The sequence below is a fragment of the Drosophila novamexicana genome, unplaced genomic scaffold, assembly GCF_003285875.2.
Source record: "Drosophila novamexicana strain 15010-1031.04,08,12 unplaced genomic scaffold, DnovRS2.1 tig00000434-arrow-pilon, whole genome shotgun sequence".
Classification (NCBI taxonomy): Eukaryota; Metazoa; Arthropoda; class Insecta; order Diptera; family Drosophilidae; genus Drosophila; species Drosophila novamexicana.
In genome coordinates, this window is record NW_020824802.1 from 844,880 (window position 1) to 864,296 (window position 19,417).

Sequence of the window (19,417 nt, forward strand, 5' to 3'; positions counted from 1 at the left end):
TAAAGACCTTTTTGAAAAAAATTTTGAATCCAATAATCAAATCAATTTAAACTAAACAAACTAATTAAACGATTTTCACTAATTTGCAAAAAGTTTCGGGTGGTATTCCCAAAATCGCAGAAATTGCCTTACTTCATTGTCCACATTTCATAAATTTTTTTTCGAATGTCACATTTTTGAGATATGTGTAAAATGCGGCCTGTACGTTTTCCCAAAAGAAAATACACTTTACACATTTTTCAAAGAGTTCTCAGTTGAGAGTGATTGACGTGTATTACTTGTGCTCCAAGATTTTTATATATTTTTGCGCTTTAATCCTGCTTTTTATTTCTAAATTTTGCATTTTTTGGTGCTTTATTTAAAAAGCTTTTATAAATTTTGCGAAGTGTTATCTGTTGTGCAGCGTAAGTTTGTTTATTATTGCATTTATAAAACGCGGCGTCAGTTCCGTGTTGTTGTTATTGTCTGTTTTGATTCTTTTGCTTTGGTGCTCCCCTGTGCATACACTTGTTTGTGCGTGTGTTCGCTGGTGCATATTTCTGCTTGTGCATCGCGCTCTTTTTTGCTCCAAACAATTTGTTAGTGTACGAATAATTGTTTTTTAGTGTTTACTTGTGCTATTTTTGTGCACCGTTTTCGTTTTGCTCTGCGCTCTCGCAACTTGCATACGCTTATAATAATGATGCCGTGCTGTAAGAAACCGTGCACGTTCAAGCAGGCTGATGATTCTGCACTGCCGCAATTTGTTAATTGCTGGCTGTGTGAGAATATGATGCATGCTAAATGTGCTGGTCCCACTGGGCGTGATTGCGACAAGATCGCTGCAACTGCCAAGAAGGGCTGCGGCGGCTTGCGTTGGTCGTGCCCAGAATGCATCGACAAACAAATTGATTTATCCAGAATGTATAATTCTGTGAGAAATCAATTCTTAAAATTGAATAATGTGGCTAAGCAGCTCTCGAGTAATTTCGACTCGAGTTTCGAGTTGCTTGTCAAATATAAATTCGAGTCCCCAACCAATCGCCGGTTGGAGCCTCAACTTTTGCAATTGCCCTCTACGTCTGTTCAGACACCTACGCCTTTCTTGTCCCTTCCTAGCAACTTGGGTATATCTCCAATGTCGTCCTTATCGCCTTCTCCAAGCGACTGTCCAATTACCCCTGTCTCAACCCCTGTACTAGTCCCAGTAGAGCCCGTACCTGATCGCGTTCCAGTTAATCAAACTGCCTCAGCCTCGTCAGCTCCTGGCCGTAAAGGTAGACCTGCGCGCAATCTTGCCCCGATTGTTAAAAACAATCAGTGTGCCTCTTTAGCTCCAATTCCTATGTTACCTGCAGCCCCATCAGCGCCTACTTTAACGGTTTTTGTCCCTCGTAGGCAAGCTTTTGTGTCTCGACATTCGTCGGACACCAATTCTGAGTCATTGGCAGCCTATATTGCTAGCAAATCTTCTGCTAGCGTGTCAATAACCAAATTTAATTTCTCCACCCCTCGTGAAATATCATCATTGAAAATAAAATTTTCACATGATATGTTCTCAATCATTTGTGATCCCAAATTTTGGCCTCCAAACATGATTGTTCACGAGTTCAAGCCTAACAAGTAAGAGGTTCTAGTCGAGAGCTCCCGACTAGGGGATACCCTGAACCCTCTTCTTCCAACATCAAATGCATACATATATTTATTTTAGAAGCTATATGTAAAGTTTGTTGACTCTAGCTCTTATTATTTACCAAAATTGCCCGAAAACAGGATATCGATATCGATTTTTATCGATTGCTTGGAAACGGAGTAAGTTATCGATTATCGGAAACAAACTCGATCTGCGCGGGAACTAGGACCATCTACAACTAAAATTTCTCTAGCTCTAATAGGTTCTGAGATCCTTGCGTTCATACATACGGACGGACAGACAGGCAGACGGATATGGCTAGATCGACTCGGCTATTTGTGCACAAATACAATATACCCTTATACCCATTTTTAATGGGTTCAGGGTATAAAAATTAAACAAATACGTGATTTTTATTGATATTTATTAATAAAAAGATCAAGATAGTACGGATATGTTTCTATCTTCCACGGGCGTGTATTTAAAGGAAGGTTAATTGGTAGCTGACCGCCGAGCTTGGAAAGCCGAACGATCAGCATCAAGCCACATTTCGCTTAGCGCACAACATCGCTGCAGCTGATGTTTTTTCACACATATGTATATATCTATGTTCATTTTGAATTCCTTGCAGCCCAGAGTCATATGTTATTCGTACCGATAAAACTAAACGTTTTGCTTCTATAATAAAAAGTTTATGAGAAAAAGTAAATGCGTGAAACTTTATGCAAGATTAAAAGGGGCAATGAAAAATATAATATAAATATAAAGAAAAGTTACTGCATATTGGGCATAAGGGGCTTATCACAAGACCTCATTACCAGATTATCGGATAAGTTGTGAAACTTACAGAACGATCCAGAAGCAATATGTGAATTAGGACTTATAGACCATTATATTCAGCGCCCAAAACGATGCTTACGAGTTTTAGCAAACGGCATTCAATATTAATACTGATAGGAAAAATTATTTTAGAGAAGTAGTTATGTTGTATGTACCATGAAGGCTAGCAAATATAGAACTGATGACAGGGCTGCAAATCGTTTTGTGCCGAAATTAGTAGTTATCAACAACAATCGCCGGATATATAATAGCTTAGATGATAGCACTAACCATACAATGTATAGACATACCAAATGGCCTTTTTATCGAAACAAAAAAAATCGAAACGAGTCGACCCCAAGGGTACCTGCGACCATTTTAGTGTGCCCAGACTGCAGAGAGCGGCAGCCGAACGCCGGCCTCAAAATCCGAACGTTCAGTATGAAGCCACATCTCGCTCAGCGCACAACGTCGTGGTGAGCGATAGATGAGCAGATTGAGATAATGGTCCAAAAGTGTTGCTGCAGCTAGAGAACGCTTGCATTCCTCAAAATATTTTAGCGTGTTACCTGTCCAAATTATTGGAGTTGAGTCGTTTTTTTTTTGTTACCCGGTATTAATTGTACCAGTGGTGTTTGATGGGTGATTGCTTTGGGCAGGAATATTCGATAAAAGTTAATCATTGCCAAAAAAGTTTCAGTTATTTTGCGACTGTGGGCAAGGGAAATTCGATGATGGTTTTCACTATGTCTGGCAATAGTTTGATGCCACTATGATCGATCAAATGACCAATAAACTCGATTGATGTTTGACCGAAACGACATTTGCTATGATTTTGAGATGAAAACGTCGAAGTCGTTCAAGACCTTGACGAAGATGGATTTGGTGTTGCTCCATATTGTCTGATGCAACGGCGATATATATATATAGACGAAAACAAAGTTTAAATCCCTCAGTGCGGAATATGTTTGTGCAGCGTTGCACAATCCAAATGTCATGTGTGTAAACTCAAATAATCCAAATGGTGTGGGTTGAGTTACTGATGTTTTTTAGAAACTGTTTAGAACCTAAGCCAAGAAATAACTAAATTATTGACCTTTCACAACAACACGTTATAATTCAGTTTATTCGCGAATTTATACAAATTACAAGGTTATCTGGGTGTGGCTTAGAAAAGTTCTTCGCTTCGCCTCGATCAACAACGAAGGACTTCACAAAATAAAAAGAAATATGCAATTTTGTAGAAGCTGCGACAAGTGCAAGAGAGGCTTGCCAACCTTGTAATTTTAAACTCTATGTCATCGGCGAGGCAGAGCTGCTGAACTGCTTCCATGTGGGGATCGCTAAACGAGACGTTTCAAATCAACCAGCTCATTCTTCAATCCAACGAAGTTTGTTGCGTTGTCGGACGAAATTTGACTGGGTTTGCCGCAAGTGGCGCTTTAGAGCACTCTAAAATGTAGCGATCGATAGGTCCTTGACTAGCTCTAGGTGCATTGCCTTGCTGGTGAAGCAAGTAGAGACGCTGGCGTAGCACGTGATGGACCGCCTCGTACAAACTTCCGACTTATAAAAGAAAGGTCCGCAATAGTCGACTCCAGTTACGGTGAAGACTCGAACGACTTCCAGACGCTCCCTTGGAAGACTTGCCATCACAGTCTCCACGAAAATAGGCCTCGCTCTGAAGCACCTCACACATCTACTGACTGTTCTCAATCCACCAATCGGCCAATATTTAAGTCGAATTTTGGCTAAAAGTGCACGGGGACCAGGGTGTAGATTCCTCTCATGAAACTGAACGACAGCTAAGGTAATTGTATGACGCCGAGGCACTATAAAGGGATGTTGCCCATCATAGTCCAGAAACGAATTGCTAAACCGGCCACCCACACGGAGGAGGTCACCTTCATCCAGAAATAGTGCAAGAGATGCAACGGAGCTGGATTTTTTCACATTTCCATGAGAATGAATCTCCTTGATGTCATCCCACAAGTTCGCTCTCTATACAACCCGAAGAAGTGATGAATGTCTGCAACAGTTAGTCCATGATGCCTTATACGCTTCATAAATTTGTACACATTGCCGAATGTGCGCTGCATTGAGCCAAATGAGTTGGTGTACCTTGCTTCCCAGAGTTAAGTTAAGTTAAGTTGCATGTGGAGACTTAATGATTATTACTCTTTTCCTCAATTCAATGGTTAGAGTTTCAGGCAGACAGGACGCCGCCCAATTTAGGTGTCCATCCAATAGATAGGATGGACCATGAAACCAGAGCTCCGATTGGGATAGGACGTCGGGAACTGTGCCTCTAGAAAGAAAGTCAGCTGAATTTCTGTCCGTTGGAACATATCGCCACTCCATACTGGCAGTGAGTTCTTGTATGGCAGCTACACGATTTGCCACGAAAACGTTAAATTTGAAGGGCTCTTCTCTTATCCAGGATAGGACAACGGACGAATCGCACCAGCAATAAAACTGGCTGACAAAGATGCCTGTGCGCTTGACTTCATGCATCAGAATAGCCAACAGCTTCGCTCCACACAATTCCAGTTTCGGGACAGTCAATATTTTTAATGGCGCAACTCGTGACTTGGAGCAAAGGATGTGACTTGTCGCTAGTGGACTCCTGGCCACCACGTAGATGCAGGCTCCATAGGCATCCACACTAGCATCGCAAAATCCATGTATTTCAACATCAGTTCCTTCGAAGAATACAACTCTGGGAAACGATACATGGCGAATGTTGCGAAAACTGCTGCATAGCTCCCTCCAGGTCGTATCAGGTGCAATCGGCAAGCTTTCATCCCAAGTTAATTTGTCCTTACAAAGCTGTTGAAGAAATGTCTTTGCCTTAGTTATGACTGTTCCCAAAAGTCCAAGCGGATAATAAAAACGGGCAACAATAGACAGAACTGATCGCCTGCAGGGTTTAACAGTAGAATCTAGAACAGAAAATAAAATAGCAACTGGTCGTTCGCTGGATCCCATATAAGACCAAGGGCCTTGGTGACATCGCTTCCATCATCTAAGTACTGTTCCCAATCTTCATAAGCTATTCCATTGAGGACTTCTTGGTGACTAGAACTCCACTTTCGAAGCTTGAAGTCTCCACGAGACAATATCTTAGCCGTCTGACGAATTTTCTCTCTGGCTTCAGCAAGGAGTTGGCGCAGGATATCATATCGTCAACGTAAAACTCCTGATTGATGGCATCCGATCCAATTGGAAATGCATCACGCTCATCAAAGGCCAACTGGTGCATTGCGCGCACGGACTGAAATGATGCTGATTTGGTCCCATATGTTACTGTATCTAATTTAAAGATTTCGATATCCTTCTGAGGCGAGTCACTCCACAGGATGCACTGAAAGTAACTACCAGGCGAAGTCACTCGGACATAGCGATACATTTTGCAAATACCGGCTGTCAGAGCAATAGGAGCAACAACGACAGCGAATCAGAATGTGAAACAAATTAGGTTGAATGATTGGTCCCGCCATCTGTACACGCAACTTGGTTGTGGTGCTGTTTTCCTTCAAGACGCAATAATGTGGGAGGAAGTATTTTTAACGGCCACTCAACTCTGGACTAACTCGCGACATGTGATTTACATCCAGAAACTATTTGATGAATACCGAATACTGTTCCTTCAGATGCGAACTCCGACCCAATTTTCGCTCAAGACTGAGAAATTGACGATAAGCCTGGCAATAGGCCCTCCTAGAAGCTCTGCACTCGGCTTCAGAGACAACCGCACTGAATACTCGCCGGATGGTAAGCGGGAGAAGTTATTGGCAAATGCTGCTCGCAATCCGATTCTTATTTGGTGGCTTTTACTGTAGGCTCTTCAAAGCTTTCAACTTCCCAAACCGCCGAACCAACTCATCCAGACGGACGTCCAACTGACTAGCTTCGCTATCAGGAGTGAGGCCGGCAGCCAACAACGAGGTACTGCGCGGTCTCTCAAACCCACCGGTCACGACCCAGCCAACCCGAGTTTCTTGCAGAAGAAGTAGTCCTGGCAAAAGCACAATTTGCCCCACAGACAAAAGCTCATAGAAGAGGCTCGCTCCAATTAAGAGATTCACTCGCTGTGGTTTGTTGAACGCAGGATCAGCCAACCTTACGTTCGAAGGAATTTTACAGTCTGATGTATCGATGACGAAGCTAGGCTGACTATCGGTAATTGTTGGAGTCACAAGAGCATCAAAGGTGGCTGAATAATCTGAGTCTTGTGACTTCATATGAAGCCGATGTATTTAATGGTGTCGACGCTTCAGTTTCTCTTGAAGTAGCAAAATGCAACAGTGTATGATGCTTTCCTCCACAAGTGCGACAATGACTACTACTGCAAGACCGAGTTTGGTGTCCCTTTCTTAGGAAGTTATAACAAAGGGCCAGTTTCTTGACTTCCTTATGCCGAAGGGATGGAGACAAATTTCCGAATTCACTTCATGTGTAGATCCCGTGACCAGATGCATCACAAAAACAGCACCCATTTTGGTTAGTCTTAGCTACAAGCACTCTTTTGCTGTGGTTAGTGTTAGGTTGGATTTGCCCACCTGACAATTGGTTATATGGGATGTCATGGCATGTTGCACGCTCTCTAGCCTTTCACTACGCCTTTCCAGAAATGTGAAGAACTCATCGGCTGTCGGGATTTTGTCAATGCCTGCGGCCTCCTCCCATTTGGTCTGAGTCTGGGTGTCCAACTTTTGAAGCAGCGTGTGCACTATTATGCATCCTAAAATTTGTTCAAAACTGCTCGAAGTCTGTAAGGCACGCATATGCGAATTGACCTTGTCCGAAAACTCGCGCATTTTTGAAGCCGACCCTCTTGAGCCCAAGAATCTCATTGATGTGTGCCTGGAAAACAAGACATTTGTTACTACAAATTCTATTTAGGATATCGAGAGCCATACGATAATTGGCACCAGAAAACTCCAAAGATCGAACCGAATCCAACGCAGAGCCAGACAAACATGAACGAAGATGCTGCAACCTTTCAATGTTAGACAGCTCGGTATTCTTGTCGACAACTGACTCAAACATCGCGATAAAGTCCGAATGTTCGGTATAACCACCGGAAAATGTTGGTAATTTCAGCTCGGCGCGTTGTGTTGGCTAAGATCAAGGTATGGTTTGGCAAATTAGATTGACGACGCTGAATAGAGCTTTAACCTTGGCGACCGTCTCGTCAAAATCATCGCGTTGTTTGCTGCCAATTTCATCGAAATTAAGGTCCTCTAGCGAGTTATGCGCGGTATTAAAGGCAGACTTAGTTTGTTCAATTAGCAAAAGGCGCACTTCTAAATCGACGTCCTCAGATAAATCATTTTCTTAAGAAAAGACACCCTGTGTGACTGCATATCATCTGTGTTTTCGGCTTGCATCATTTTTTCACAAGCACAAAATCAAGCAAGCGTATGTATATAAGCTGAGCCGGCGAATGACCGCGCAAGGGGAAGAGAGCGAAAGTCAACTATCGGCGTTAATGTATATGCGAATATTTGGGAGCTGTAAATGGTCAGCTCACACAGGCGGTTTGCACTTGCTTAATTATAACAATTTACGATGATTATGTTCTACTTGAATAATCACAATTTTAATTTGCAATATATTTTTTTTGTTTGTGTGCACTGCAATGTTAAATCTCGCCTCCAAATGTTTAGTTACTAATGTTTTTTAGCATATGTTTAGAACCTAAGCCAGAAATAATTACATTTTTGACCTTTCACAACAGCACGTTATAATTCAGTTTATTCGGCGAATTTATACAAATTACAAGGTTATCTGGCTGTGGCTCAGAAAAGTTCTTCGCTTCGCCTAGATCAAACAACGAACGACTGCACAAGATAAAAAGAAATATTCAATTATATAGAAGCTGCGACAAGTGCAAGAGAGGCTTGCCAACCTTGTTTCACTAGACTAAGATTACGACCTTTTCTTGTGTTTACATGAGTGTTTGGTTATGCTGATTTGATGCAGCTACTGCAGAATCCAACAGTGTGGTTATTGCAGTCTTTGGGACGTCGCCAGGTTCGATTGGGATCTGGTGACATGCACGGTTAAGATCGATTTTTGAAAATATTTTCTTGCCATGAAAATATGTGTACAGTCTTGTATGTGTGGAAGTGCATACCTATTCGGAACAGTTTGTGCGTTGAGGGCTCGGTAATCACCACATGGCCGTCTTTCGCTGTTGGCTTACGGACCATGTGCAACGGCGATGCGTATGCACCTTTTGTTGGTCGGTACGCACCTTTTTTAAGCAAGAACTCGCATTCCATTTTGGCAGCTAAAATATGTCTGGAGTGAGTCGACGAGGTCTTGAGAATGCTGATGGGCCTTTTATCTCAATGCAGTGAGTTACACTAGATGTTGGGTGCTTCGGTGCTAACGCATTGAGTTGTGTGATGTCCTTGAATTCCTCCAGCAGCCGGGCGAACTCACAGCATGAACTAAACGTTTTTAACGTTGTTAAAGATCGAAGGCTGCAGACACCTTGACGTGCTATCAAAGTTTGAGCGCCGATTAATTTACCATCTTTGATATTGACAAGAATATCTTTGATATTGCTGTAGGAAGTCAGATCCAATGATTGGAAATTTTGTGTCAGCAATAATAAAATTCCATGTGTATGGACGACGTAACCCAAGATCAAGAGTGAGATATTTATAGAATATTTATGCATTTGATGTTGGAAGAAAAGGGTTTAGGGTATCCCCTAGTCGGGAGCTCCCGACTATAACTTCTTACTTGTTTTTTTGGTTGTTGGTGTTTGTTTGATTAAATGAACATGGTGCAATGCAGTGTTGGGCACTGCAGCCATACTTGTTATGATACCAGCAATATTGATTTGAATCGGCCAGGGCGATCGGTGCATTGCTGTGGTTGCTTTGTGATCGATTGCGACTGCGAGTGCGCCGATTTCCGTTGTTGTTATCGCTGTTGAGCAGCTGACAAAGTTTTGTATTGATCTTTTGAAACATTATGTCCTGGGTATACAGACGTTTTTCTATCTTACTGATGCGGTTGTCCATTTGATGCTCAGTTGTAGTGTTGTTACGGGAAAGTGTATCCATTACGGCGTCAGCGGCTGTTGCAAGTTGCGATAGTGTTGTATTATGTCAAAAATACCTGCGATGACAGCGCGAGCTGCAGGAGGTAGGTGTTTAATCCAATAACGACGTACAACTGATTCGTCGTTAGTAGCGTTGGTTTGCTGTAGTTGGCTGAGGAGATGGCTTGGACGTTCATCACCAAGTTGAATGCCAGTGGCAAGTTTGTCGAGGCGTGTCATCTCTGATTCAGCGAACTTTGCTGTAGTGTATGGATTTGTTTGAGGCCCATTTTGAACAAGATCGTGAACTTGATCTAATTATTTGGGATCCGCATGTGTGATGATGGCTGCGTACTTCTCGTGTTCCTTCCGTAAGCCTATGCCTTGTAAAAGAAACCAACTTTCTTGCTTTGTAAAAAACATTTCAATGTTTGTAACCGTGGGTAATTGAGAAAAAGGCATCTTGACGAAAAGAGAATTTACATTGTCTGCAACTCCTGCATTGCTGTTGTCAATGTGAGCGCTAGCATTATTCGCTAAAAAAGCGTCATGTATTTCGTGGAACTGCGCAAAATGCCAATCTTAGCGTGAGTATGTCGCAGCAAAGCTATATGAGTGTGTCAATTAGCTTTTAATTCAAAATTGAATGTGCGAAAACTTAGTATGATCGTGAAGTATTCCTGTTAGTGATGATTGCAATTTGAGTAGGTGCTCCGTCTCTCCTGAGTTGCGCACACTTTGGTTTTTGTCGGGGGTCACCAATTTGGTTATTTAGATGGAATAACCAAACCGATTTAGCAATAGTTGCCTTTTTATTATATATTAAAAAAAAATAATATATAGATGCGTAGAAGCTGATGGTTAGAGAGCTCGAGCTAGAAGAAAGTTGTACGTGCTTTTTGCAATATGGTGAAATTCAAAATTAGTGTAACCAAACTTATCAAGGAGAAAAAACTTAAAATGTATCAGTTCCTGTGCTGCCAGATCGCCACAAATTAATTATCATATTCAGTAGAGGAAATCAATCTCATATTAAAAACTATAGTACCGAATCTAACAGGTAGCCAGCATGAAGTGTCAAATGGACAAATTTGAGTTTTTTAATAACAGAGGCCCAAAGTTTTTTCTTGGTTTTGTTATTTCAAGCAAAAGGTGTGGGACCGAATCTAAATAAAGTGTTAGCCATTGCTAGCTGTCCACTTTCCACAACCCTAAAATATCTGAGAGCCTTCCTAGACCTAGATGGTTCATTAGTTATTTCGATGAGGGGTAAGCCACACGATAATATTCAAATTGATTAATATCGACTAAAAGCTTAAGATGCCTTTGGAATGCACTTATATCCAATGAAGTATTTTAACAATATCCACAGTTTACCAAAGAATTCCACATAAAAACCGACGCCTCAAATTTGCCATCGCGAAAGCACTTAAAAATTACATTTACAGTAAAGCAAAAGTAAAACTGAGTAGCTTAAACGGGCATCAGAATTTAGAGGTTGTAAACATATTTGGAGAAGTATACCTGCAAACTGATTTACTGACCTCTACCTTGTAGAACCTTTTGTGATTGCGGAAGCAAAAGGCAAACACAATACAAGTTGCAAAGCTAAGCAGTGAGAATGATATGCACACAAGGGCAAAAAACAGTAAGTGGGAGCGCGGTACGCTTTGCACATGCATACACATAAATGTCTCTGGTCTATAAGGAATTCAAAATTAACGTGCATATGTTATGAAAATACATCAACCGCGGCGACGTTGTGCAGTGAGCGATATACGGTTTGGTACTGATCACTCGGCTCTCGAGGCTCGGCGTTCGGCTGCCACTCTCAGCAGTCTTACTCTCTCTGTGGGCAATGCCCACTGGACATAATAAAATAGTCGCAAGAACTCATGGGGCTTACTCGCATTAAGAATTCTTGATTCGATTATTTCTTATTTAAAGCCCTCTATATATTGTATGCTTAACGCTTATACTAAAGTGGTAAAACGAGAGCCGACCAAGGAGCAATTTGACTGTCATTCCGCTCCGCCCTAAACTTACACTAGACCACAAACTATTTTACTTAAAGCTCGCCAAAATTAATTATTTAAATGTTAACTTCGGCTTAAAAAAGGCTGTTTGTTCCTGACCACCGGCAGTATACTCATTATTTAAATATAAATTATCCGCCGCAAGGACCTGACTAAATTTGTTTTTTGTTGCAAAAGTCATTGCAGTCAAGTACTTGTATATGTGGGCAATTGCATGACGATCGTCAAGCGTACGTACAAAGCTTCTCAGCTTAGTTTATTTAACTTTTCGCCGCCCAGGCTCAATGAAGGCAGCCAGAAATCTGTAAAAGTGTAGCTTTCACGTCATTCACTTATAGCACTTACTATCTATAGTATTACTGCCTAGTGAGCAACCCTTAAGCATAGCATGCAATCCTTTGTGCTCCGCCAAACTGACTTTCATGCATATCCAACAAATTTGGAAGAAGTGCCGATAAACCGTAACTTTGTGTGATTGTGTGAGGTTTTATCTTTTGATTTTTGAAAAGCTTAAAAATTAACGGTCCCACCTTAAGCCCTCTTAAGAGCTTGAGATGAGAAAAGCCGGGTAATACCGGCTGTTCATTAATAAAGTGTGAATATATTAAATTAATAGAGCATACAATTATTTCAGGATATGTATTTTAATCGCCCAGCAGTCAATTAAATTGAATGGCAGCGAACTAGCAATCAATCTTTTTGAGGATTGCATTAAATACACTCCAAATGATCTTGAGATTTTAGTCGCTCTGGCACAGCTCCAAATGGACTCAAAGAAAATGGACATGTGTCGTCACACTTGCCAGCAGATACTCCAAATTGATGGCAGCAACGAATCAGCCTCAGTGTTAATGGCAGACTTGTCCTTTAGAAAGGTATGTAACAAAATTAAAAATGTTTTTTGTTTGCAATAATTACAATCCATTACAAATGCATTCAATTTTCTTACAATGTAAATTTCTATTAAGTTATACAAAAATTCGTCTTTTATCCCTTTGCGTCATACATACATATATACATTCATACATACAACAATATAAAGTGCTGCATTTTCTCATACGTTTAAAATCTACATATTCACAATAAAACTATCATTTGTATTATTTCAATACAATATTAAGAACTACTTAAAGGGAAAGAAACTTGTTAACTAAAACCTCGGTATTTGGCCGATGGCGTATGTACTATGATATATGTATGTATGTACATATGTATGTAGTGTAGGGATGATCGATAGTGTTATTTCTGTGCCACAGCGACAACTGTGACAGTTACAAAAAATATATCAGTGACAAATAACAGCGAATGTTACTTGAATTTTGGGCGCGCAACTTTTATAAAAAAAAATAATAAAAGTATACCAAATATTTTGTAATTATGTTATAATGTAAAATACATATGTTATTTTTATTATATTTTATTATTTGTATATGTTATTTTTACTTAAGTTAGTTAGTTAGTTAGTTATAGTTGCAAGTTCAAAATAACAGTCAAGTACACGCCAGTTACACAGATCTTAGCGTTGTTTGATATGTATATCTTCGTGTAAAATGAATACAAATTTAGCCATCAAAATTGATCCAGTCATTGTTATATTGTCGTAGTAAAATTTTATTAAAATTTTCGACGAAGAACTGAGTACTGTGTCTCAGGCCTGTACTCAGGTTGTTCCTTTTGTACTCGACGAAGAGCTGAGTACTGTGTCACAGGGCTGTACTCAGGTTGTTCCTTTCGTACTCGACGAAGAGCGACTCAATTTCTTCAATATGTCTGCTACTTACTTCTTGCTCTACAACTTCCACTTTTCTTTCACCTCTCTCCCCAGGCCTCTTTACTATCGTTCATATGATTATTGTTATAGGCATAACTCACTTTGATCATCACTATATTTGCCTATGTTCTCATTTCTATGCTAATCTATGCTGCTCTCTTCGGTTAACGCTGTGCTCATCCCTACATTTTTCAGTATGGCTTTCACTACAGGTTTCCCTGTAGTACTATGCTCATCATTTACTAAATCAGCTTGTCTACTCAATGCGTCCACGTGCGACATGTTACTCCCAGGTCTATGCTCGATATGGTAGTTATAATTTTCCAATTCCAGAGACCATCGAGCTATCTTCGGACTAATAGCTTTTCAACTAAGGGCGTGCACTAAGGAATTGCAGTCAGTGACTATCTTAAAGGCTCTATGCTCTAGATAAACCCTGAAACGGCGAAATGCGTAAATAATGGCAAGAGTTTCAAGCTCAAATCTATGATATCTGGACTCAGCAGCTGTAGTCTTGCCAGAATAAAAAGCTACCGGATGCATTTTTCCATCATCTTGACGTTGCATTAATACAGCACCGAAACCGTGTGCACTTGCGTCAGTGTGCAACTCTGTTTCTCGATTGGGACTGAATATTGTCAGTACCGGAGGATTTGCCAATGCTGATTTAAGAGCGTTAAATGCCTCTAGTTGCTCTTTGTAAAGAAGGAAAGGACCGCTGTTCTTCAATAGTTCTGTCAGTGTTCTAGCTATGCTGGCAAATGAAAACACAAAACGGCGGAAGTACGAAAATAATCCCAAGCATAGGTGCAAACTCTTAAGATTATGCGGTATAGGATACTTTCTTAACGTCTCCAAATGTATTAACTCTATATCCCAAGAATTCACATTCCTTTTCTAAACATTTTTGGTTTTTTTTTTTTATTAATTTCTAAATAATATTCACTAAATCGATCCATCAGCTTACCCAGAATATCTAGATGCGCCTCCACAGTAGCCACTACAATATCATTCACGTATGCTACAATTTTCTTAGCTCTAATAAGATCCCTAAACAAATCAAAAATAAACCTCTGAAAAATAGCTGGTCCGTTTTTAAGGCCAAATGGCATCCGTATCATTCGAACTGACCTTGGGGGCTTACAAAGGACGTTAACTGCACGGATTTTTCTACTACAGCTATTTGGTGAAATCCTTGTTTGAGATCAACAGCCGAAAAACATTGTTTATTTTCTAGATACTCTAAGCGATCCTCAATAAGAGGAAGTGGGAAATTGTCATGAACAGTTAGTTTATTCATGCCTCTATAATCAACATACATACGAATTTCTCCCGATTTTTTTCACTAAATCAATAGGAGATGCATATGGAGCCGCACTCTCTCTATTTCATAATAATAAAGACATCTGGGTGTACAATCAAAGGATGTTGTATCAGTTAATCTTATTCTATACTCTTCATTTTCTTCAATATCAATATTAGCGCAAATTCATCAAAGTTGTCGCTTTGATCGCCTGATTGATTACCATTGTTACACCTCCGCTGCAATGGAGTGGTGTCTGAAATAATTTTGTTAGTCGATTGATTACTTATTTTCTTATTATCAATATTATTGGTGAACAAAGATTGATTATAATCATTAGTGCTTTTCATTTTATTATGATAAACTAATTTAATATTAATTTTTGTCCAAGAATCATGGTTTAATAATAATAATAACTTTGCTAGGTAATACTTTGGATCTTACTACATAAAATAAAATGAAATATGTCTTCGTGACAGAATAAATATAGCCTTCAATCTGGGGGGATAATCTCCTAATCCATAATATTTGTCTTAATACTAAAGATTTTAAAACTAATGATTCATCAATATAACTTACTGGACTACCGGTGTTAATAAAAGCACGAATATTATGTCTCTGCTCACGAGGCGCTACTCATAAATCAATCAGCGGCGTCACATCAATTGTCGTACACTATTTTAATTTTTCTCCAGATTTGGATTCCTCTTGCGGCATCACTGTGTAGCCATTAACCCTATGCCACGGGCACTGACGATGCTGATGCTCGGTGTTGCAGCAGTTAAAGCAATTTATATCTTGTTTAATCAAAGATGTCCTCGGTTTAGGATTTCCGCTGGCACTTCTCGAAACTGATCATAAATGAGGAGCTTTTCACGCAATTCATCCAGCGATGTACAATACCTCATAGATGCATCAGCGCCTGTTTTATCTTGCAGTCCGGTCACAATGAACTGAATGACGTCATTCGCTGCCATCTCAGCTTGCATAGCAAGGCTACACATTATAACGAAATACTAAAGAGTGCTTTCTCTTTTTTTTATTTTTCTTGACTCCATCGGCTTTCCAATGTCCCAAGCTGTCACTCTATGCCTAAAAGTATCGATTAACTCCTCTTTCATGTCCTTCCAAGGTAATATTCCAGTATTGTGCATATATAAGAGGGCAGATCCGAACAGCAAATGTTTAGCGTAAATAAATCACTTCAAGTTTACGTTGTAGAGGTCCATAAAATACTCGAAATCACGTGTCCACATTGACACCGGGTAGTTATCGCCACCAAAGGAAGAGCATAGCAAAGCTTCAATATCTTTGATAGTCAAAGCATCTTTTTGCACTGGCTCAGTGCGAGTTGCGGTGATTTCCATTTTCTGATCTGCCACCTGCAGCTCGGCAACGCGCTTTCTAGCAGAAAACAGTTTTTCCAAACGGTCCAAATGTTGCATTTCGGTCTCATAGTGTTCCGTTATTCCGCATAATTGGTCTGCCTTTGCGTCGTTCAAGTTTTGTGCTGTACATAACGGTTGTTCTGCCATTTTGTTTCTTCCCAGAATTGCATCGGAGGCCGGCGCCAAGTTGTCGGCGTTGCTTGTCTCGAAATCTGGTAACAAGGCCACATTCTCCACTAGTTGGTTTGGAACCACCGCATTGATCAGATTGTCCACCTTTTCAATATTTACAATCTTTTCTTTAATACAATAAATTTGTTTCATATAAACTTGAATATCAGAAGAAGGAGGAACATGGAAGCGCGTAATATAGATATCGTGTGATGGAAAAGACAACTTAACTAAGACAATCTCAGCGTTAGTAGGCGTAGTAAAACAGAAAGGTTCTGACTGGAGAGTGGCTTTAACGGCTGCTACTACCCCACCACCTCGAGTCGGCCGATCAAAATCCTTAAAATCAGATATTGTTAAATTTACCCATGTTTCTGAAAATGCAAATATACCCGAATCGAAAGAAAAGCTAGCCACACTAAATTATTACGCCTAGAAATGAGACCTTTGATATTCTGATAATGAATGGAAACTAGGTCGGAAGACGAAGTTAGTTTTTCGCAGCAGTAATGATACCTTGTATCGAGGAGACCGGATTTTGACAGTGTTTCGCCTTTTTTGCTTAAGCTCGTGAACAATCATATGTGGAAGTCAAAATTTGGGATCACAAATGATTGGGAACGAATCATGTAAAACATTAATTTTAAATTATGACATACCACGAGTAGTGGAGAAATTTCAATTGGTTATTGACACGCTAGCAATATAGGCAGCCAATGACTCACAAGTGGTGGCAGACGAAAGTCGAGACACAAAAACTTGCTTACGAAGGGCAACAAAAGTTATAGTATGAGCTGATGGTAAAACAGAAGTTGGAGGGGCTAAAGAGGCACCGTGATTGCTTTTAACAATCTGGGCTAGATTTAGCGCAGGCTTACCTTTGCGTTCAGGAGCTGCCGGTGCTCAAGCAGTTTCGCTGACTGGGACAGGTTTAATAAGAGGGTCTATTGGGACTACTCCAAGAATACGACAGGAGTAAATTTTGGCCAATCGCTTGGAGAAGGCGATACTGACAACATTGGAAGATGCGTAGGAGTTTGGTCAGACGGAGAGGGCAAATGCAAACATTGTGGCCTTACCCGGCGATTGGATGGAGACTCGAACTGATATTTGCTAAGCAACTCAAAACTCGGGTCGAAGTTACTCGAGAGCTGCTTAGCCAAATTATTAAGTTTTAAGAATTGATTTTTTTTATTGCAAGCCGCCGCAGCCCTTGTTGGCAATGGCAGCGAACTTGTCATAATCACGCCCAGTGAGACCTGCACATTTAGCATGCATCATATTCTTACACAGCCAGCAATTAACAAATTCCTTGCTCTACTTAGAGCTGCTTTTAATGACGAGACTTAATGCAAAGGTTCTCACTTGTTTCCATCTAAAGGTTTCGCAGGAAAACTTTTTTAGCCACTGGGTGACTGAAATACAAGGGTTATGAAGTATACAGGATAAGTTTAAAGTAGAGTCAAAATTTAACTAGGCAAATAAAATTGACTCCAGGGGATTGTATCCAACGGACTCCAACAATGTAACCTTATGGTAGGATTTTTTGAGGCATCCAGTAGATGAATGGGACAAAGCAATACCTGAATAGAGGAGACGGAGACTTACGATGTTATCGGGAAATGTAAATTGACAAAAGAATTTTTGAAACTGTTATAGTGGCGTAGAGCTATATTCTGTATTATTTATAATTTCTAAAATTTAAAACTGCGTAAGGAATTCATTTGGTTAAAAGATAAAAGACCTATTAAGTCTATACAAATGTAATGTTTTGTCCCCACATTCAGGGAAAATGCCAATACTAAAACTTTCATTTGCACACACATCTATGTGTGCCTGTGTGTAGAGATCGAAATTCAGAAAAACCGTTAACTTCAAATCTTGTCAAATTTGCAAGGGACAGTCAGGCAACCAAAAGCGCATAAAAGCTTCTATTCATTCAAAAAGAATGCCAATAATGAAATTTACTTTTGCGTCTATGATCTGCCCATTCACACACATTTGTGTGTGTGCGCCTGTGTGTAGAGCTCGAAATTCAGAAATCACATATAAAATGGTAAATGCACACATGTCAACGCTTAGGTACCTTTACCAACGAAAACGAGCTAAAATGCAAGAATTTCGCATCGACGTTGAAAACCCTTTCATTATTTCATATTACACGTCTCTTTAAAAGGGAAGACATTTGGAAAAAATTGAATTCGTGCATTTATGCTTCTGCGGTCACATACACACACACACATTTAAACGATCCCTAAACATAAGGAGAGAGCATTGAGAGCACTGACAGTAAGTGGGAGCGAGATATATAAACCAGCGATGCCTATCTATCGCATAAATTATATGGATGAGAGTAAGCCGAAGCAGATTCCTGTAGTGTAAGCGAATGAAAAGGCAGCGATGCCGTTCTACCATACAAGTGCGTGTCTCGAACCCGCACTGCCTGGACAATGGTTTCATTTCACATTATTTTCTAACAAAAAAAATTATTAATTAGAGTATTGGTTTTGATATTAATACAACATTAATTCCTTTTCGAAGTGAATAAAAATGGTATAATATATTTTTGCAAATGTATGTAATAGGCAGAAGAAAGTATCTCCGACCCTATAAAGTATATATATTCTTTATGAGCATCACAAACCAAGTCGATCTAGCTATGTCCGTCTGCCTGTCCGTCCGTCTGTCCGTATGTATGAACGCAAGGATCTCAGAACGCATAAGAGCTAGACCCTTAAAATTGTAGCTGTAGGTCCTCCTAGTTCCCGCACAGAACGAGTTTTTTCGGATATTCAATAACTTGGCCCGTTTCCAAGTAATCGATATAAATCGATATCGTTATCCAATTTTGTGAGCAATTTTGGTAAATAATAAGAGCTAGAGCCACCAAACATGATATGCTGCTGCTAGAATAATATATATATATATATATATATATATATATATCAAGTATCTGTCATTACTTCCCCGGTACTAGCTCATAGATTTTAATGAATTAAATTAACCAATTTATACTGCCTCCTAATACAAGCCACAATTTAAAAGCAATTGACTTTTTGAGAATACCCAAATATTCTATAGCCCCTGAATTGAAAATGGGTAAAAGGGTATGATATATTTATGCAAATGCATGTAACAGGCAGGAAGAAGCATCGTCAATGCCATAAAATATACGTTTTCTGGAACAGTATCACAAGCCAAGCCGATATAGCAATGGCTAGACGTCTGTCTGTCCGTCCATCCGCAAGCATCTC

General features: G+C 40.0%; 1 protein-coding gene across 1 annotated transcript in view; it reads left to right on the forward strand.

Moving 5' to 3' along the window:
- The window catches only part of LOC115760346 (tetratricopeptide repeat protein 21B-like), a 159,248-nt gene extending 146,779 nt beyond the window's left edge, over nucleotides 1-12,469 (forward strand). Inside the window, exon 6 of the mRNA XM_030701624.1 lies at nucleotides 12,165-12,469. Coding sequence (XP_030557484.1) covers nucleotides 12,165-12,444 — 280 coding nt within the window. The 3' untranslated portion in view covers nucleotides 12,445-12,469. The remainder of the gene's footprint in view (nucleotides 1-12,164) is intronic.
- Nucleotides 12,470-19,417: the final 6,948 nt, after the last annotated feature.